Here is a 22,830-nt window from a genome sequence, read left to right on the forward strand (position 1 = left end):
TTAACAAACACACAAAGCTTCTGAATCAGACTATATATTTGAACTGTGGATTTCAAAAGAAGCATGTGTATTAAATTCCTGATCAGAATGCTTTAACTTGATTATTTATAATACAATGCTCTTGGGAATCCTTGCTCTAAAATCTTGAAACTTTACTGCTTGAGCTAAGAGATTTAAGTTTGTTAGCTCAAAGCCAGATTCACATTCATAAGCCTCCATAGTACAGATACTTGGAAAAGTAAGAGAATCACGCTGTAAACATGTGTTTCAGGTAGGCTACCAAGAGGTCTTGCAAAATAAGGCAGAGGTCCTGTAAAAATAGTATGTCATCATGTAACTAGACATAGCCTGCATCTGTAAAGGGGTCTGAATTAAGTTTGTATAGGCAACCTTAGTTTTTGCATTTCCTAATCTTTTTGTGTGTTTGATTTTTGCAACTTTCACATTTCTTTTAATGTAGCTTTTTGTATGTAGTTAGAATATAGAAACAAGTACATGGGTAAAATCAACTTAGATGGGAGCGAAGAAGATTATACAGATTGAGCCTCTTTAATCTGGAACTCTTGTCTGGCAACATCTGTAATCTGCCATGATTTTAGTTAGCTGGGTGACCATTTGTGGGTGTGGCCAAGTTTCCTGTGGTCTCATAAAGTTTGTTTCTAGCCGCCAGTCCTGGCTCTCTGTTGTTGGTGTTTTGTAATTTAGCTGTAATTTATTCCTAAAAGTTTTGTAAGAGCCCTAATCAGTGAAAGGGTTGGTAATGCTACTAGACAATATTCACCTCCCATGGTCCAGCAAATTCTCTTGTTTGGCACAGGTCCTGTCCCGAGGGTACCAGACTAGAGAAGTTCTACCTGTATAATAATGTTTTCATTAGCAATCTTACATCTTCACAGTAGCTAACTTCTGTTAGATACTTAGCTCAATAAGGTACCCATTAAATTAACAGTTCATTTATATTTAGTGCTCAGTTTCTCCAGATAAAACACTGGTGTTTGGATAAATTTCCCAAAAGAAATTTATATAATTTGTCTGTTGGCTATGGTTCCTAGGCTGACACTTGAAAAGATTTGTTCTCTGACCTTTAATATAAAAGTACTTTTACTAAATCATTCAATAATTCTAAATTGTTACCACCAGTACATTTAATAGATTACTTGTTGCTGTAGCAGGTCTGTGATCAGAAATGTAGATTGTATATTTCCTTCAGAACTCTGATTTGGACTGTTCATTTAGATCTGGAATGGTGCATGCATGTATCTCATGTGAAAACCGTCATGTGTTTTGCAACTGCTGTGTTGATGATGATCTTCTGAAAGGCAAAAGCCCTATCACAGTACAGAGAGTATCTTCAAGATAGCGAGATATGCCATTGGGCCAGAGTGTTGTTTCATTCAGTAACAAACATATTGGTTCATAAATATATTATTGTCTTTCAAATGAGTTGATAGACTGGACACTGGTGGGCTAATATTCTTTGTTATTGTTTTGAAGCAGCTTCTTTTCTTTAAACTTGTCTACTGATGTGCAGAGCAGTATCATCTGTCTAGGAAAGCAGGGAAGTGATTCGTTGAAGCCCATAATCTATGATTAAGAAGGGGAGTGGTTTTCTCTTAACATCTTCATCTGCCTTTCTCTTTGGTGTATGAAGTTAGTGGAACTAACTTTAATTTGGAAATGCAAGCTTCCCAAAAATTTCACCAGTATGGCTCAGTCTTTTGTCGGGGTGAAGGTAAGGACTCAGATGTCAGTCCTTGTGCTGTCTTCTGGAGTTGATACCAAAGGTACGATTTAGAAAATCTGGTATTCTAGTTGCCATGCAACCACATTATAAAAGACTATCACCCACTTGTTTAAATAGGTCAAATCCATCAGAAAACAGCATTAGTTCATGTATGCGCTGGACAACATCTGACTGACTGAGCTGGGAGTGATAGGCATGTCAGCTGAAAATGTCATGTTTCTAGGAATAAATTACTTGTTTCTGAGATGCTGGTAATACTTGCTTTAAAAGAAAACTTCCACTAGTTAGCTCGAAGAAAACTTTTTCAAAAATATTGTATGTTTTTAGTAATGCTAACTTTTGAACTTCTCCTCAGAATTGATATACACACTGTTAAGGTAACTCTGTACGTGATAACTAATATTGGCTTCATCTGTACTTAGTGCAGTTCGTGTTAGTTAACCTGAATACCAAATTTCTTCAATTTTTTTTCCTTCTGCAATAGCTCGTTAAGTAAGGTAGGAGAATATTTCTTAAACTTTGTTTTAACACAAAGGGGTACTGTCAGCTTGAAAGCTATTCGTTTTGTGGCAAATACATTATCTTGTTTATCTTTCTCCTGTTGAATCCCTGAAGATGGCTTTTCCACCAGTGGGACAAGGGAAGGAGACTCTGTGTCCTCGGTGCTGTCAAATACATAAAGTAAAACACATGAAACAGTACTTAATTACTAAGTTAAAGAGGCACTTTGAGATTTGTTATGTGCTATACTGTATAATAGTAAGTAAAAATTGTTCAGAAGTGGATTGTAAAAGTTAGCATCCTTTTAAGATCCTTTATCTCAATTCCCTGAATGCTTTTTTGAGGAGAGTTGCTTCATAACTAAAATGTGTATATATACAATATAATTTATGCTTAAATTGGAAACTGAAGCAAGTGTAACTTGCTATTATCATCCTGCCCCCAACCCCATGCTTTTCAAATTTTGGTTTTGGGTCCTTATTCTGTTTCAGGATCATATAAAAAATGTATTAAGTTCTAGTGATCACGATTCTTTCAGCTTTGACTAAAATGTAGTGGATTTATTTTTTTTTTGGCAGAATGAAACTAGTACAGAGAAAACTATCAGTTCTGTAGATCTGGAGAAACAGGATTCTCCACCACCAAAGCCTCCACGGACTCGCAGGTACTATTTATTTTCTTAGTTTTGAGCTTAATCAGAGTTAGCTTTTTTATATTTAAATGACCAATCCTGTCTCCCTGCTAGTAGCCCATGTATTGTATGAATGAATGGATGTAGTGCAAGGGTGACAAGTATGAATTTACATAATTCCAAAGGCAAGCTAAAATGTAGTTTAAACAACTGTTCAGTCTTGTTCTAGCAATTTCTTGGAACACCGAATTGAATAAGAGTCTTGCATTGCCACAGCATCACTTTTTGTATTAAACAGAAATCTTAACGTACTCAACTCTTATGTGATCTCCAGGTAATGTCAGAATTTTGCAGGCGTGTACATCATTAATTTATTGTTGAAAGTATATTTTACTGTATTTTATTTTCATCTTGGAATGTATTTTTACAAACTTCAGGAAAATTATGGTTTGAGTGTTTCTTGTTTGGTCTGTGAAGAGTGTGTGTTTTCTGTTCAAAGGATTTGTGTAGTGGGCATATAGAGTTAACCTTTTCCATTTTCACTTTAGTGTGGTGTATCAGAACCTCTAAGTTATATTCAGTCCATAAAAACAAACAAACAAAAATCACCTAGCAGACCAAAAGAAACTTGTCAGTAGAGACTTCTTGGTAGAACAAACTTTGAAATAAGGAAGCCAAGCCTTTTAAAGATGATCCAGAAAATGAAAGGAAGGCCTTCAAAAAGCCCATAGTAAACTTAAGAATCACCATGGTTCAGACTTTTAAAGTAATATGAGCATTAAATTTAAATTTAAGCTTCACTCAGGTTGTGTTTAGGACTAGCCCCAAACTTCAAAGGGTGCACAGTAATTCTAAAATTTTGAGGAGTAAAGGGACTTCGAAGTAGTGCGGGCACTTCGAAGTACCCGTGGCTGACCTATGGCTACATGCAAGCCGGCACTTTGAAGTTGCCGTGGGGGAGATTTTGCCGAACGAAGTGCTGCATATGCACCGTAACACTTCATTAGTAATCTCCCAACACACTAATTACCATGCCCCCTTCAAAGTTGAGGGCTAGTCTAGAGACAGCCATAGTGTCAGACCACCTAAGCATCACTTTCAAAAGGGACTTAGGCACTTAAGAGTCTAAGGCTGTGTCTACACTACGAGATTAAATTAGAATTTATTAAAATTGATTTTGTAATGCTGGATTTTATTAATTCGAATTTGACTATCCTCACCTCCCCCACAAAGTTCCCAAAAAATTGACTTGTTCCTGCCACACTTAATCACCAAACATCGAGTGTTGCAGCACTGCATTGTGGGAACCCATCCCACAGTTCCCTCAGCCCTGTAGCATTCTGGGTTTTTGTTGGTGCAGTACGGGGGTGGGAAAAAATCCTGTGAGTGATTGTTGGGTATGTGATGTCATCTTTCCACATTGCATTGCCCTCATTCCCCTCTCATGCAAAGCAAACAGCCATTTTTTCTGAATGAAACAAGGAAAATTAAGGAATCCCAGGCAAAGGAAAACCAAATAGGCTGGCTTCAGAAGGTGTAGGGTGCCCCTGGATCACTGAGGTGGTACTGCCCTGGGATCACCAAGGTCACTGTGCCATATCAACTGGCAAGCCATCCATTTCTCCCCTACCCCAAAGTGCCCCAGTCTGGGTAGAATGGTATGGCTTCTACCTGATAAGACAACTAGAGCTCCAGGCATGGGATTATTAAAGATTTTACAGAAACCATCAGGTGTCTGTATCTTTTTTCAGCTGGCCATTCATCCTCTTTTCCCTGTCTTAAGGGGGCCAGGTGATAAGGAATTTGGCAAAGCTTGAAGAAAGAGAAGGATAGGAAAGGTTAGGAAAAAGATTTTTGGCTTCCCACTACACTTCAGTTGTCCAGCACGGGATGGGGCTGAAATCTCTTCCTTTTACAACTGCAATATCTGTCTTAACTGGCCCGCTACCCCCTCTTCCCTGTGTTAAGGAGGCCAGAACTTGGAGGAAGCAGCTAGAAAAGGTTAGGAAAAAGATTTTTGGCTTCCCGCTACACTGTTGTCCAACACAAGGGATGGGGCTCACCAGGTTTCAACAAGTGGTGGTGCTCAGATGGGGGGCCAGCCCCGATTAACTGTTAGGGAGCTCGACCCCCTCATCCCATTGTGGAGGAAGATTACGTGGATTGAAGGATGAAGGGCCAGTTCACATGTTCCCTGAAAATATTTTTGGGGGTGGGGGTGTGGTGTCCGTGGCTCAAAGGCCAGTTGAAATGTTCCCCTCAGTGGCAGCAAGCCCCCGAAAGTCTTAGCTGCCAGGAGTGACTTGCCCCTGGCAGCAGCAAGCCCCTGAATGTATTTTTGGGAATGGGGGTGTGGGGTCTGTGGCTTGAGGGCCAGTTGAAATGGTTCCCCTGCCTCTGGTGGCAGCAAGTCCCTGAGAGTCTTAGCTGCTGGAAGAGGTTTCCCCCAGCAGCAGCAAGCTCCCAAAAATATTTTTGGGCATGGGGGTGTTGGGTCTGTGGCTTGAGGGCCAGCTGAAATCATTCCCCCAGTGGCAGCAAGCCCCCAAAAATCTTTCCTGCCTTTGGAGCCCTCACCATGCCCAAGCCAGGACATGGTGCTTCCTGGCAGCATGGTCCACACTGAATAATAGGCATGTCCTTCTATTGGGTTGGGGGCTAGCCACAAGATGTGGTTGGGCTCAGGAAAGACCCCAACTGCATGGTGGCTGTGCAGGAGGGGAAAGGGGAGGGGCCCTGCACAAATGTAAACTGCAGAAAAGAAATGTCTTGGCTTCTCATGCAAGCACAACCCTCCTCCTCCCACAGCAGCCTAGCTGCCACATGGCGCTGGCATGGAAAAAATAATCCAAGTGCTCAGCTTGCAGAGGTAGAGACAGAACCATGAATTCCATGTTGGAGCTATTTTTAATGGATAGATGCATTCACAGTGCTAACAGCAAAGAAATAGAAGTTTCTCAGCCTCTCTACAGGCATGACCCCACAGCCATGGGCTTCCTGGTGCTGAATTCAAATTTATGAGCTTCCTGTTACCTAATTCCTGTGCACCTGGAGAGCAGCGGAGAGGGAGGTGGCCAGAGTGGAGGATTGTGGGGCATTGTGGGATACATACGGGACACCTCTGGAGGCTAAGGAATTCGATCCAAAGGCATGGTGCTTCCACACTAGCCTTGATTTGAACTTTTAAATTTGAACTTGATGCTATACCCAGCTGCTTTCAAGGATGTTATGATATCGACATTAGTGCTCTCTGAGATCAAATTAATGGCATTTACAGTTAAACAGTGAAGATGTAAAATCAAGATAACTGCCTTAAACTTGAGTATATCATGTAGTGTAGATGTAGCCAAAATTAGCAATATTTATGAAGACTTTTAGGCTACAGCTTATGTTCTTGCATAATCGAAACAAAGGAAGCTGTTGAAGGGAGGATGGTTAAGAGCTTCTCCAAAACTAAAAAAAGGCATTTACTAAAGGACTGGGGAAAACAGGACAAAGTATCTACACATACAAAAGCTATAATAGTACTATATGTTTGCTTGTGTGTATAGTACATGCACAACCTTACAGTATTATCTGTTACCCAGACACAGTGATTATTTAAAGGTTGTATTTGCAAATATAAAAAGGAAGAATGCTTAACTTTTAAAGAGGAATGGTTTTACTAACTCACATATTAGCCTTTTGAAAGTGTAAAAGCTTAAAACAAGTTGAGAGACTGGCTGTACAGATATAAAATAGCTTCAGAGACAGGCACACTCAGGTTAAGAGTGAACTCTAGAAAAAATAAACTGAGAAGAAAATATAAGACATAGAGTGACTAAGTGATTATTTTTGCTCCTATTCTAGAAAGAGAAACATAGCAATTGGAGCTTTAAGCAGATCATAAGTAGGAGACAGCATGAGGAAAAAATGGCGAAAGGTGGTGAAGGAATACCTGATTTTTGGGAGGGATGAGAGAATCAGATGTGTATGAGAGGCACCATGGTCTTTCTTGGCAAGATGTAGTGTGTGGAACCATCTGAGATTTCTGAATAGCCATTTTTGGTGCTCCTGTTAGCCATGTCCGTAGGTTCCAAGGTTGTCATGCCGAGGGCGGCTGTGGGGATAAGCTCCCATAGCCTATAAAATTCCCTCAATGGCGCGTGTCTCAAAAAGCCTCTGACAACCATGTCCAGCTCCTGGCCTTCTCATGTGGCTTAGTTTTTAAGCCTGGCGGAACCATTTCTACTGACAGGAGAAGGGGTAAAAGGCGGCACGCTGGCGCCTTAAAACCAGTTGCTTCGGGCAGTTGAGGCTCGTTAGCCTTTGGCGGTCGCTCACCTAGGAGAAGGTAAACTCTGATTTCAAACCCCTGCTGCCTTGCGGTCACATCCATTCTAGTGAAGGGCTTCGGGAGTTAACCCTGAGGAAAAATGCGGAGTTGGAGACCCGAAGGCAGCCTGATGTTACTTTTGGCATCTTCCTGGCAACTCCTGCGATGCTGCTGATGCCAAACTATACCGGCTCACCGTTCCTTCGGATTCATCAGCAACATGGAGAGGGGGGGTCTGCTGCATGGGCAACAGCTCATCCTCCATACAAAATTTGCCCAGGCATGCGCCCTGGAGAGGACACTCCAGCATCGCCTCACAGCATCGGCATAACACGGGAAGCAACAGTATACTGGTTACAAGTCATAGCTCGTTGGCTAAGAGCTTGACGCCAGGGGTTGCTTCTGACGGTGGGAGGGGTCATTGGAGTCTCATTGGACAGCTACAGCCCGCCTCAAACTGGGCAGCCCCCAGCCAATAAGGTGCTGTCTCACCACAGTCCATTTGCTTCACTGCGTGCGTGGAGCTTTGGGATCAATCGCAACAGGTGGTCTGAAATCTGTGCACTAAACAAAAAAAAGAAAAAAATACAAAAGCTCCCAGTTCTTAGACTGGGCACCTGGAATGTTAGAACCATGATAACTGGACTTCCAGACAACCTTGAAGACACAGATGATATCCGCAAGACAGCTGTTATTAACAACTAACTGAGAAGGTTAAAAATGGACATTGTCACCCTTCAGGAGACAAGACTCTCATCTTCCGGCAGTCTAAAGGAGAAAGATTTCACTTTTTTCTGGATGGGAAACCCCCCTAGTGAGACCAAAGAGCATGGTGTGGGTTTCGCAATCAAGAATAGTTTGATTGGCTCCATCATACCACCTACAGGGCGCTCGGAAAGGCTTACACAACTCCAGGTGCAAACATCTGCAGGCCTGACCAACATCATCTGTGCCTATGCTCCAACACTGACCTCTTCCCAAGAAGCTAAGGACAAGTTCTGTGATGTGCTCAGCATTACAATCGAAGAAATTCCAACTCGCGAGCCACTGATCATTCTTGGAGATTTTAATGCAAGAGTTGGTGCTGACCATTCCAGCTGGCCCACATGCTTAGGGCAATTCGGAGTTGGGAAGTTAAATGAGAATGGGCAGTGACTGCTGGAGCTTTGCTGCCAGCACAGTCTCTGTGTTACCAACACCTTTTTCAAGACCAAGCCCCAGCACAGTGTGCCATGGCATCATCCCATGTCCAAACACTGGCACCAGCTGGACTTGATCGTTGTAAGGTGCACCTGCATAGGCAATGTCAAGCTGACTCACAGCTATCATAGTGCAGACTGTCACTCCGACCATTCACTCGTTGCCAGCAAGATCAGGCTTCAACCTCGGAGGCTGTATCGAACAAAGAATGCAGGTAGGCCACTTATCAACATTTGCATGACCAAAGACCCCGAGAGGGTTGCACAGTTTACCTGTGCCCTCGATGTGGCCCTTCCTGTCCCAACCAGTGCAGATGCCAGCGGAAGGTGGGCACACCTTAGGGACACCATCTACAACACAGCAATGTCGACTTTTGGTAAGAAGCAGACGAAGTCTGCTGACTGGTTTGAAGCACACTCAGAAGAGCTGCTGCCCATCATTGAGGAGAAGCGGCTCGCAGCGACAACATACAAGACATCCCCTAGCGAGAGGAACGTGCAGATACTCAGGGCTGCTCGTTGTAAAGTCCAAAGGACAGCCAGGCACTCTGCTAATGACTACTGGCTTCAGCTGTGCTCCAGAATCCACACTTTTGCAGACAATGGCAACATAAAGGGCATGTATGATGGAATCAGGGAAGCCATTGGACCAATTCAAAATAAGATTGCTCCCCTGAAGGCACTTGATGGAGAGATCCTTAAGGACCTCTCCAAACAGATGGAAGTGTGGGTGGAGAACTACTCAGAGATGTGTGCTTCGGAGAACACTGTCACAGAAGCAGCACTGAACGCCATTAGGTGGTTTCCAACTTTGTCAGAGCTCGACAATGTACCAACAGTGCTGGAGGTCAGCCAGGCACTTGACGCACTGGCAGTTGGGAAAGCCCCAGGTAAAGACGGCATTCCACCAGAAATTCTCAAGTGTGCTAAGAGCAGCCTGATTCCAGAACTGCATGGGCTACTGTGTCAGTGTTGGAAGGAGCGGGAAGTACCACAAGACATGAGAGATGCCAACATAGTCACTCTTTACAAGAACAAGGGTGACAGGAGCAACTGTAACAACTATTGTGGTATATCCCTCCTTAGTATCGTTGGAAAGCTCTTTGCCCGGGTAGTATTCAAGAGGCTCCAAGTCCTTGCAGATCAAGTCTATCCTGAGTCACAGTGCGGGTTTAGAGCTAAAAGATCTACCATCGATATGATATTTTCCCTTAGGCAGCTGCAGGAAAAGTGCAGGGAACAGCAAAGGCCACTCTGCATTGCATTCATCGACCTAACCAAGGCTTTTGACCTTGTTAGCAGAAATGGTCTTTTTCAGATTCTGGAAAAGATTGGCTGTCTCCCCACCCTGCTCAATATCATGAAGTCTTTCCACGAGGACATGAAGGGAGTCATTGTCTATGATGGATCCACCTCTGAACCTTTCAGTATCCACAGTGGAGTGAAGCAGGGTTGCATTCTGGCCCCTACGCTTCTTGGAATATTTTTTTCCGTCCTGCTCAAATATGCCTTTGGTTCAGCCACAACAGGCATTTACCTTCACACGAGATCTGATGGCAAGCTCTTCCAGCTGTCTAGGCTAAAAGCAAGGACCAAAGCACAAGCAAGGTGCTTGCGAGACTTCCTCTTTGCGGATGATGCAGCTATTACAACTCATACACAGGAGGAACTACAGCACCTCATGAATCGCTTTGCGGATGCCTTCAAAGAGTTCGGGCTTATCAATATCAAGAAAACACAAGTGATGAGTCAGGACACTAGCCATCCGCTTGCCATAAGCATCAATGATCACCAGCTGGAAGTTGTCCATGAGCTCGTTTACCTGGGTTCCACGATATCTGACAACCTCTCCCTTGAAAGTGAGATTAACAAACGTATTGGAATGGCTGCCACCACACTATCCAGGCTAACAAAAAGAGTATGGTCCAACAGGAAACTCACAGAGCACACCAAAGCACAAGTCTATAGAGCCTGCATACTGAGTACCCTCCTGTACAGCTGTGAAACTTGGACGCTGAGCTCCAAATATGAAAAGAGGTTCAACTCATTTCATATGCGTTCCCTGAGATGCATCCTGGGAATCTCCTGGTGGGACAAGGTGACCAACAACACAGTGCTCAAACAAGCAGGGACTGCCATCATGCACACTTTGATCAAGCAGAGACACCTGCGATGGCTAGGTCACATCTCCCTCATGCAGGATGCTCGCATACCTAAGGATTTGCTCTATGGTGAATTGGCAACAGGGACCAGGCTGGTTGGAAGACCTCATCTCCACTACAAAGATGTGTGCAAGCTTGACTTGAAGGCTGCTAACATCAGCACTGCCACCTGGGAGACACTCGCCACAGATTGATGCCTATGGAAGCAACAGGTGAAAAAAGGGCTGTCCCAGGATGAAGACAACCTCAGGCAACAAGCGGAAGAGAAAAGAACCCTGAGGAAGGCCCGCCCCCAGTCCATCAACCAAGGCTCAGTGTTCTCCTATACCCTGTGCAGAAAAGACTGTCAGTCAAGGTTCGGACTTTACAGCCACATTAGCCGCTGCTGTCGATCCAACCCCGGGTGCAACAACACACCGTAGTCCTCGAGGACTGACTGATGCCTGCCTACCTACCTGTTAGCCATGTCCATTGTTGCATATAATCTAAGATACTAAGTGTCTTCCTAGTATTTTTGCTATTTTTGCTCCTTTCCCACAATATGTAACTACATAATGGCCATCTCGGAATTATCCACGTGTTGAATTGCTTAAACCCCCTTGTTTTGCTTTTTCTTTTTTGTACTTCTCAAACTTGTTTAAATTGAAGGATTCTGATTTTTTTCTTAAGATCATGAACATTTTGGTGACATAATTTGCAGTTCTTCCTTTAAATAAATGAAAAAAACCCAGAGGCATCTGATTACTAACAATCAGGCATGTACCTTTATTTTAAGGGTATAAAGGAAGACACAGGAAATAGCCAGTCAATTAATTTTTTCTTTGCAGAACATTTAGGTGTAGGATGGAATTAGTGACTGCAGTTGTGAGGAAATGAAACTACTTAGTCAACTAACTCACATGTAAAGTAGGAATTTTGAAACATTTATTTGGTAGATAATAATATATACTTGACCTTCATGAAGTATTTTATACCATGCAGAATAATATTATTTTGAGTTAAATACCACAGCACAGATGAAAAATTGTATGATAGATGTTAGTTTTTCCGTTAAAAATTAATCTATTCTAAATGGAGCATCATAGTGTCAAGTCATTATTTGGGGCCTATTCTATTTAATAGTTTGCCTTTTTTGTTTCTAGATCACTAAATGTTGGCAGTAATAATACTTGCCAGCCTCAGAGTTGGGGGAACATAAAACGCATAGGATGATGGATCCACACTAAGTGGCTTAATGACATTCGAACTGAGTTGTATGCATCAAAATGGGGTTTAAAACTAATGTTGCTGGTGGGGAAAAAATAGCACATGTACAAATTGTAGATAAAAAGCTGTCTAAAAACTAGTGAGTCAGAATGGTAAGAACATGTAAAATGCATATGAGAACACAGAACAGTCCTGTGGGAGATTTTAATTCTTTTCTCAGAAATACTGGTTTAATTTGACCAGATCTGTGGTGGTTCACTTTGACTTAATGTTGATAAATGAGCTAGTTTATGCAGTTCTCGTGTCTGCTTGAGGGTACCAAAACAAAAGCAAACAAAAAGAAAACGCCAGAGGAAATCACACAAGTGGCAAGGAAGTTTCATCAGGCTTGGAGACTAAAATGAGATTTTGAATAGACTAAATTTAGAATCTGGAAAGAATATTTTAAAGGAAGGTGATCAGTCTAAAAGGAAATAGACATGGAAAAGACTGTTCATGTTGTTGTAAGATGGCGTGGAAATAGGCAATAATTTTAAGACTGTTTCTGCCTTTGGCTTCTTTCACCTTCTCATAATTCTGCCTGAGTGCCTTGATTTTTGACCCAGCATTGCTGAGCGTCATGGTGTACTGTTTCTCCATCATGCCCTTGGAAATCTTCCCATAAATGTCCACGTTTCCTTTGCTGGTCCGTAGCCTGCTTAGCACAGATTTGTCACCCCACACAGAAATGAGATCCTGGATCACCTAATGGCTTCATGCTGGGGCTCCTTTGTGACTCGGAGAACTCTGATCAGAACTAGAGCCCTTAGAACTCAAGATGGCTGGGTGTGATCGCTCCTGAGGTGTGCTATCCATGCTGGTCAGAAAGAAAATTAATTCAAATTCCCAGGATTCCTGTTACCTACTTCCTGTGCACTTGGAGAGCAGTATAGGTGAAAGTGGCCAGAATGGACACCTGTGGGGCATTGTGGGATATTTCTGGAGGCCGTGTTTCCACGCTAGCCTTAGTTCAATCTTTTAAATTCGAACTTGGCATTACGCTGCATTGGAGGGACAGAGTGAAAAAGTCGACCATTGCGCCCCTTAAAATCGACCTAAGGGTATTTGCGGTGAAGACAGTCATACTGTAACATCGAGCTAATTGTGTGCTCTAGTGTAGACATAGCCTAAGACTACCCTACTTCTGCCTCAGCTCCTTCTCCTGTAGCTCAGGCATTAGAGCTGTTCTGGCAAGTGATAGTTACATGTGGGAGCAGATAATGTAAGATACTTGGTGGGAAAATTAGTCCTGAAAAAAGTATTACATTCAATTCAATAATCTGTGTGGTCTTTACTGTCCCGTACTACTGTACCTTTGCATCACTTTTGAAGGCTAGACTAACTTCTGCCACATCTTTGTTTCTTATGGTGCAGATAATTATTTCACTAATGCTCATGGGTGTGCAATATGCATTCCAAACACAGATAAAGTGCCTTCCCTGGAGAGCGTACAGTTTAAAAAATGTAAATGGAGAAAGGAATGTCACATGTAAGTAAAGTTTCAGGGTGACCACCTCACGTCCATCTTGGTTTGCTGCAGTCTTGTTAAGTACACTTTTATCTTTCACACTACTAGCTTCCCTTCATGATTGTCTTTCTCCCACAGCAGTTCTCAACTTCATTTCCAGTGCCACCACTTTTCAATATTCTGTGTTGTTCCTCCATATAGGCAAGACTAAAAATATTCATAAGCTAAGTAGGTGACATAGGCATTTTGTGTCTTGGAGATCTCCTTGTAGAAATGACTTTCAAATGATATTTAAATAAGGTGGAGTGGCTTCACTGACCAGTTCAGGGAGAGTATTCCATGTTCCTAGTCTGTTCAGACTAAACTAATAGTTAAGGTATTCAGCTTTCAGCAGACACATTGCTGGAAAATGTTAAAAGCAAGCAATCGTTCTTACCAAGGGTAGTAACTTGAGAGGGAAACCCATAATATTCTATTTTCATTGCATAATACCCCTTATGGTGACTTTAGAAAATGAGCAATCAAAAACTGCTCTTATATTTAACACTAATGAGCAAGCTATAAGTGTTATAAATACTGGTCCAGCATCCTGAGACCACAGGAGGTCAGGCCACTCCAGGCAGTTCTGCTCCAGCTGGCGGGGCTCTGTGCCCACAGTCAGCAGCTGTTCTCTGCCCCTGGTTGCAGGGGCTCCACATCCCCAGAAGCCAACAGCTCCATGTGCGCTGCGGCAGGAGCTCCCTGACCTGGACCTGAAGCTCCATTCCCAGCAGGTGGAGCTGCCTGCCACCAGACTGGCTGAGCTCCCAGGTGCTGACAGCCTTTGTAGCTGGGGCTCTCTGGTCCAGCATTAGTGGCCCTACCAGACAATGAATGTTGCCAGCCAAGAGTCCTGGACCAGAGAGCTTCAACTGTTCGGTTGTTTGTTGTTTGTTTTTAAATGGTTGGAAAATGTCACTGTGTGCATGCACCTAATTAACTGTTTACTACATGTATGATATGTTCAGTTAAATAACAAAATTTGTAAGAGCACGAATGAATAGGACATAGGATACATCTCATGTGTTACAGTTCACTTGGCTTAAATTCATGAATATTTCATCAGTTCAGGTTTTGGAGGATCCCTTTTTTTTTTTAGTCTATATAAATCTAATTGCTTTGTTTAATCTTCTTCCTGTGTTTAATATTATGGTGTTTTACTTTAGCTTTTAGATAAGCAAAGGAGCACAATTACTCTTAAAAAATCTGTCCCGAAAACTGCTTTTCTTAAATAAATGGCGTGACCACTGAGTCATCACGATTGAGCAGAGTATTTCCCTGTAGTATCAGAGTGGAATAAGGAACAAAGCCAGCATGTTTAATCCCTGTCAGTCTTTTTTTCTTCTGCTCTAGAGTAGTGACTCTAAACCAGGGTACATCAGCTCATTTATACATTTGTCAAGTTTTGCAACAGGCTACATAAAAAGTGTTTGAAGCAGTGCTAACTGAAATTTCAGAGAGACAGTGGCTTGTTCATTCTGCTCTTTATACTATATGCTGAAATATACGTAAACTATTTATATTCCAGTTGATACATATTTATAGATATATGGTATTAGAAAAAGGAAAATAAATCATTTTTCAGAAATAGTATAGTGTGACGCTTTTTATGTTTTTGTATGATTTTTATAAGCAAGTAGTTTTAAAGTGAGGTAGAACTTGGTGGTACCCAAGACAAATCAGATTACCATATGACCCTTAATTCTTTTTCTCTGCACTTGACTCTGCAGTTTGTGGTCAGTGGTAATACTACTTGCTAGTTTCTGATTCTTACCTTTTTCTCCCGTTATTGCAGGGATGTGTTTAAACCATTGTTTAATTCTTCAAATTTCAGTTGGTTTATGTACCTATTTTCATCTGTTTCACTCTGACTGTTCCAATCCTTGGATTTCCCCTCATCATACGTGGTTTTTATTAATGTTAACAATTACAGTAGTTATGGAAGAAGTTTGAATAAAGTTCCTGAATTGGGTTCCTTTTTATCTGAGCTCCTCCTGATGCCCAGATAGTTCTAGCCTTCTCTACTGAAGGTGATAAATCCCTCCCAAGTGGGTCAAATCTTATCAACATGCCTTCTCAGATAATTTGACGGAGGACATGCTATCTTAACTTCCCATAAATGTCCAGATGAGTTTCTGTCAGCATAAAGTATAAATGTGTATTATGTGTTTTGGCACAGCAGCCATTGATGTACATCTAAAGTAACCCCCTGAAATATGTGGCTTCAAGTTGCACATAATTCGCTTAAATGCAAGTTAAGCAGAACTTGAAGATGCTCTGTGGCTGTCTGCCTAGCTGCCTGCAGTTGCTAAAAGCCCCTTCTCCGTGCCATATGGCTGTCAGCTTGACAGCCTCACGGCTGGGGGAAGGCTGGGAGAAGCAGCCAGGAAACTGATCAGCCCTAGTGAGCTGGCCAATTTCCTTTGTCCCACAAACAGCGGGAAAATGGGAACGAAGCAGCAGCCTTGTTCCTGGCTCCCCAGCCCAACGTGCACAAAAATTTGAGTTATGCAGGGGTCACAGGAGCACAACCCCTGTGTAACCTGGGGTTTTACTGTACTGGTACCATTTGATTAACTTTCATGTACATATTAATAGGAGTAGGAGCCTCCTGAGAAGATTCTTTATAAAAGAAAACAGGTTTATACAGAGAAAATTCTTCAGTGCTTCATTGAGTGGGGTGCTCTTGGGGTATGTTTTCACTGTCGTGTAAACCTGGATTCAGATTCAGACTAAAGAGCTAACCATTGCCCTTAAGTATGCACATATATCACTTGAATTTGTGCTCTGACCCACGTTCACAGGGCCTTGTGAGCTAGGAGGGTCTGAACCCAAGTCAAGGTGGAGCCCAAGAGTTCCGCCTCTATTGCTTTGTAATGTAGCTGCAGCACCCTTTCCTCCCTGCACTCTTTTCCTTGGAGGCTACCAATAATATTCCTCTGTGCTATGAGCAGCTTCCTTTGTCTTCTCTCCAAAGAATCATGAGTCAAGTTAGGAAAATGAAAGCATGCTTCTTGTTCCAGTACAGCAACTTCATGTTTAATCCTTCCATTTTATTCTGACTGCCTACCTGCAAACACACCTAGGAAATCCTTCAGTGTTTGCAGTGAATTCTGACCTGCAGTCCTTTACAACATGTGCAGCACTACTAGAGTTGGTAATCTCTGCTGCAAGACCAGAAAAGCTGGATTTTAATTTAAGTACCACGAGTGATCATGAGTATCAGCAAATAGCAAAGAAGCTGGTGGCACTAGATATTATCGGACGAGTGATTAGTACAAAGAATGGATTAAGCAGCTCAAGACTGAATACTAGAAAACCAGGGAGTACAAGCACATCTGGCTGCTCACCAACATCATGTCCATTTTTATGTTGAGTCTGACAAGTGTGGAGGCTGCGATGGGCCATCAGATGTGTACAATGACCGGGTGACCCAGGACAGCATCTCACTGGTCCCAGAAGCAAGCATGTAACTCAGTGGGAGCCAGCGGTGGGCACTGAGTGAGGCAAATGAGGGACCTCTACTGAAAAAACTGGTCCTAGGAGGAAGAACCTTTGCTGCAGGAGCAGCTGTAGCACATCTTGGGGATGAATTCAGGAGCTTTTTTTATGCCTCCTTGGAGGAACAACCCATCACAGAACTGACAGTTGAAACGTGAGAGAGAAGCTGCCCCAGAGCCAGGTCAATTTCTGGACCCATTTTTGTGTTTAGTATGGGAACGGAGGTGATTTCCACTGTAATTACCAATGCAAAAGATATAAACCCTGGATTGTAATGTGTCCCCATTAATGGCAGCTTGCATGCCAGTGCTGCACATCACAATGCAATGCTCCCCACTTCAAGGAATTCAGAGTTGAGACTGCAAAATACAACAACAGAAGTGTATAAAAGAATTTTTGCAGCAAAGGTGCATGTTCTGATATGTTCCAGTTTGTTCAAACAATATATTAATATTAACTTTCCCTGTAGGTATGCCACATGTATGCCTTGCTCCTTGAGGAGGGGAAACAGCCATCAATCTCCCTGTTTTAATTGCGGGGGGGAGAAGGGAAGAGAAGTTTCAGGCCTGCATCACTCTCCCTAACGGGTGTGAGTGAAGGTGTGGGTTAGAGGCTCAGGGTTGAGGCAGTCATTGACAGGGTAGGGAGGAGCACCCTCAGCCACCCGCTTTCACCTGTTTGGTTATTGTCTTTTCTGTCTGGTTTTATGAGAAGCAAACCCATTCCAGGCATGTCCCATTTTCCTGGCACAACCAAACCCTTATGTTGCTGTAAGTTACGATAAGAAGAAGCTGTATATACCAAAATTTGTGACCCTAGCTCTTACCCTTGAGGAGTTCTTGAACAAACAGACTTTCTCAAATGTGTAGTAGATAAAAAGTTAGCTGTTATGAACAAAGTCACACAGAGGTGAACTGGTTTCATTTCCAGCTATGACTTTGTCAGTTAACACCTATTGCCTTGGACAAAGGTGGCGCTTGGTTTATTGGCATCAGGTGATTCTCTCAGAGCCAGTGATTACTTAAGGAATATACTATAATGCCTGCCATGTTGGGTTAAACTACACACTTGACTGCCTCAGAAGTGTCTACACCACTCTACTCAAAGTCAGCTTTCCAGTGCCAAATGAGTGGCAACGCATGTGTAAGTCTGGGGCACCCAGCTTCTAAACAGAGCAGTCTACTTCTGGACTTGTACACCTACCTTCAGGCAGATGATCTTCCAAAGGGAGGATTAGGGCAAGCTGCTTCCAAAGTTTCAGAAATACAGCTTGCTTCATGCAAAAGTTCTGGACCCAGTGTTGGTTGTCCCATCTACATGGTGGTGTTGACCCACAAGCCAGTGCACTGGCATACATAGCCGGCATTGGTGACTGTACAGAGTATCATGAGCATTATCTCCTGATTTGAGCATGGATGTCCATCCTTGGCATCCCCTTCTGTCTCAGTCATTAGCTCTGTTAGTAGCCTTTAGTGGGTAGAAAAGAACCACCAGTATCTCATGGAAGTTGTGCCTGCATCTTGAAACTAAATCAAAAGCCCAAGCAGAAGTTCTTGAAATGACAGTGCCTCCATTTTGCTGACTCCTGTTGCTGGAATCATGCAGACCAAAATGACAGATCATTAGGATTTGTTGGGGGATCTGATCAAACTTCCTGCGATGAGTAGCATGGACAAAGAGCTAGAGTGGTCACATTTTGAGAAGGCCCTGGGAAGTCTGGGATGTATGGGTGGACTTTGGGTCTGCATGCTACTGTGTGGATCCCAGAGCCGTAGGTTCTGGATCAGGTTAAAAAGTTTTTTAACCTTGGGTTAGCAATCCTGAATTCTCAAACCCAGGTTCTTCTGACTTGAGTCTTGCTTACTTGGGCTTATTTTGCAGCATAGACGTATACCCTTATAGAGGAAGGTCCTTACAAATGCGTGCCTTGACAGTTCTGTTTCAATTTGCTGTATGTGTCTGCTTATAAGTAAAGGTTTCAAATGCTTGTTTCTTGAGAGTTTTAATGCTTAATTACATGGAAAGGATCTCTTAAGTACCTATTATGGGTTCCCAAAAGACACTTTGGCTGTGTCTACATGGGGCACAAATCTTCAAAATAGCCATGCTAAGGGCCATTTCAAAGATTACTAATGAGGCACTGAATTGAATATTCAGCGCCTTATTAGCATTAGGACACTTCTGGCTGTGGCGCTTTCGAAAGCGTGTGGCTTGGTGCGGCTACACGGGGGTCCTTTTCAAAAGGACCCTGCACCTTTTGAAATCCCTTTTTTGAAAGGTGCGGGGTCCTTTCAAAAAGGACCCCTGTGTAGCTGCGCCAAGCCACGCACTTTCAAAGCGCCATGGCCGCAAGTGTCCTAATGCTAATGAGGCGCTGAATATTCAGTTCGGCGCCTCATTAGTAATCTGCGAAATATGGTTATTTCAAAGATTTGTGCCCATGTAGACACAGCCTTTCAGTAACGTTTCTTAATGGTTTTGGAATTAACAACTTATGACAACACAGTACAAAATATTTACAATTTTTGCAAAATATGAGCAAATACTAAGTACTCATTGAACATAGTCATCTTTGGCTATAGTGTTTGAACTTGGTATTGGCAAAATGTTAATTAAGAAATTTTATTCTGAGTACTGCCACTGCCATTTGAATAAGAGCATTTTATGCTGTCTTGATTTCATCAGTTCTGGGAGCCATTGAGTCTGGAACTTCTGTGGCTAGTGCTCATGCTAATGGCCTCAGAAAATCTCAGACTGATCTTCCAGGATTAGTGCCAGAGGGACAGCCATGGTAGTCTGTAGTGTAGTGCCAGGTGATTTGAAAAATAAACTTTTCATCAGGTGTGGCAGTTGTACCTGAGTACTTTAGACTGAGGAAGGATTAATTTTATCTTACTATTAGATGCAAAAGCCAGAACTTGGATCAGTTTGCAATTTGGGCTTATTTACATATAATAGAAGTCAATTATTTCAGCTCCAGCAGTGATGTGCTAGTGCTTGAGATCTGGAGAGGATGTTTTAATTAGAGGGATACCAAGTCCTTGAAGCTCTGTTAGCTAATTAGTAGATAGCTTGCTATCTTAAAGAATGAGACATTGTGTTAAGGAAAGCGGTAGAGAACTGCTGTTCAGTAGGATGAAAACTAACTTTTTTAAAATTGAAAGCATACTTTAGACCCAACATTTAAATGATGAAACTTGGTTACAGCCAAAATATTTCACAAACATACAAAGGTCGAGCAGTGCTGAAAGAGAAATGGGAGAACAGAAAGCACGAGAGCAAGAAATTAGTGGGAGAGGAAACACGAGACAACATAATGTTGTTGAATCATCCTGATTTCCTTTTATTTGTATAGAAAATATGGTAGTTCTTTATTTGGGAAAGAAGAGATTAGAATGTTGTTGATGATGATACAAGTCAAATTACCACTTACTGTGAATGAAGCTGCATGCTGTTGTCAAATAATTCCACTGCCACATTTCAAACTCTATCTAAAGAACCTTCTCATACATCTTCAGTTCTGCTAAAATTAAAAAAAAAAATCTTTTGGCTGTTAATATCCCTGTGAGCAATCATTGGTTTGAATTTGTTAGTGGTGCTTTTAAAAACATTTTTCATTTAACCTTTTTTTTCCCCGATAGAGAATCACCAGTAAGCTATTTTTGATCATTTCCAATGCTGGGATGCATGTTACAACCTATAATTCAGTTTCTGAAAAGCTGATTAAATTGTAGCTTTTTCTTCTGCATGGCTAAAAAAAAAATCTAATCCTTAAAGTAGAATATGGTGTCTAGCTTCAGTCCACTTACATAGGGCTTAATGTTCCTATTTTAATTATCCAGGAGAATGCAGATCTCTATTTTTGGTTGATCATAGCAGCTGCATTCCATGACCTTGACATCACTCTTTTATTTGATGATAAAACTCCTCAGTGTGTTGATCAAAGTAACTGTGAGTTGTAGATTTTTCATTTGGATTCTTCCCAGTACTTATTTAAATCTGAACTCTGTTTTGTCCCCTTTTTAATACAGTAGCACTTTTCCACTAAGCAGAGTGGTTTAAACATTTAATGGCCTTTCTTAATCCTTTGAAGCATAGTTGGAGAATGGATGTATTGTAGAAATAATTTTTTCTGATTGCAGTACCCTTTTTCTCCCTATTGCTTGTGACCTCCCTTCGTGTATTTTAGACTGTAAACTCTGGGCACGAATTATCTTCTGTCACTGCAGGTCCCAGTATGCTTTAGAGCACTATAAAAAGTAACTTAAGTTTTTTAAAAAAGTAGAAAACTGTTAGCTTCTGAGTCAGGCCATATTCATATTTTTGTAATGAAAGCTGTGTAATGATTATGAAACTGTAGTATACCTTTACATTGAATTTCATGTAAATGCTATGAGAAGTAATAAAGTAATTAAAATTGAAAAGCTTTTCTCCCCCGGGCTTCCTGTATTACGTATAAAACAAAAAGCAGTGCTATAGCCCTTTAAAGACCTAATAAAATAATATATTAGGTGGCGAGCTTTCATGGGACAGATATCTGAGGAAGTGGGTCTGTCCCACAAGTTCACCACCTAATAAATTATTTTGTTGGGTCTTTAAAGTGCTATAGGACTGCTTTTCTGTTTTGTGACGATAGAGAAACATGGCTGTTTCTCTGTATCAAGAATGTTCTTCTGTGAAATCTGTTGCAATCTACAAAATTAGTCTTAGCTTTTATGTGAGGTAATTAAGCAGTTTTTAGTATCATGGAAATGTCTCTCACCTACTCTAGTGGAAGCAGCAGACCTAAGCCATAAGGAGCTTTTCTTGTATTCTTTTTGTTCACTGTCTTGTTTAGTCTTTAAAAGACATTAGTAGTCTAAAATAGTATTGCATTGTTTGTAAAGAAACTTCATCTAAATCAGTAGACATGCTCCAGAATAAGAAATAGTATATTAGAATAGTTTTTAAATCGGACTTTTTCATGGCTTGCTGTATGTTTCAGAAGTTAATTTATATAACCTTGAAGAGACAGCCTTCCTGTAAAACTGACACACACATCATATTAAAATGTTACCCAACATCGTCCTGAGGGTTTGGTCAAATTATTCAAATATATTGCATGGTCAGTAGTTGAATTCACATAGCTGTATTACTTGTATTTGGCAAAATATAGCATTTTAAAGCAATGGCATATTACTTAAGAAGACAGTAGGAACCTGTTCCTGAGAGGTGTTGATCATCCACTTTGTGGCATCAATGAATGTTGCAGGTGTTCCCCGCATCTCTGGGTTACGCTCTGAAAACTGAAGGAAAATTTTGTAAAGAATGGCCCCCGCTAACCTTTTTTCTCAATTACAAGACTTCTCTGCCAGAGCATAAAAGTCACGTATAGTGAATTCAAACTTGAGAATCAGCTGTTGGACCAGACAAAAAGATGTTCCATCATTTGGATTCACTTATTCAAAACAATAATATTAAGTCTGTCAAAATTCCAATTTTTTTCTTGCATCAAAATGCCCCTTTTTTTTAAATGGAACATGGACATGAAGCTTGGAAATCCGATGTCCCATACTCTTTTAAAAAGTTGTACTCTCAGCTTTGTGTTCATACTCCTGGGTAACATTTGTTTGTTCACTTTTTTACTTTTCCAGATGTTTGACATCACAAGGGCAATTCATTATAAATGGCATAATTGTTTTTGTATACAGGAAGGCCTCGTCATTTGAAATTTTACTTATTTGCCGTTTGATGGGCCTTGTCATCTCGAGCACATCATTCAGCATGTTCATGCTTTCTCAGAGCTCCCTCACAACCACATTAAGGCTGCTAAAGGAATTCCCAGCCTTAACTATGGCATGAAAAAGAAAAGCAAGTTATGCAGACAGTGGACAATAGACTAAAAAAGGGAAAAAGGCGATGACATTAAGACGGAAAGTCGAATTACTGTGTAAGCTGGCACATGATCACGCTGCATCATCAGTAGCTAGACTGCATAGCATTAATGAGCCTAGTGTACATTATATTTTTTTAAAAAAAGAGCAGA

General features: G+C 41.6%; 1 protein-coding gene across 2 annotated transcripts in view; it reads left to right on the plus strand.

Annotated features, from left to right (window-relative positions):
- The window catches only part of PTPN12 (protein tyrosine phosphatase non-receptor type 12), a 181,311-nt gene that overhangs the window by 114,304 nt on the left and 44,177 nt on the right, over nt 1-22,830 (plus strand). For both annotated transcript variants that reach the window (XM_075017187.1, XM_075017178.1), the window contains exon 12: nt 2,824-2,909. In XM_075017187.1, coding sequence (XP_074873288.1) covers nt 2,824-2,909 — 86 coding nt within the window. The remainder of the gene's footprint in view (nt 1-2,823; nt 2,910-22,830) is intronic.

Source organism: Carettochelys insculpta, chromosome 1 (assembly GCF_033958435.1).
Source record: "Carettochelys insculpta isolate YL-2023 chromosome 1, ASM3395843v1, whole genome shotgun sequence".
NCBI lineage: Eukaryota > Metazoa > Chordata > Testudines > Carettochelyidae > Carettochelys > Carettochelys insculpta.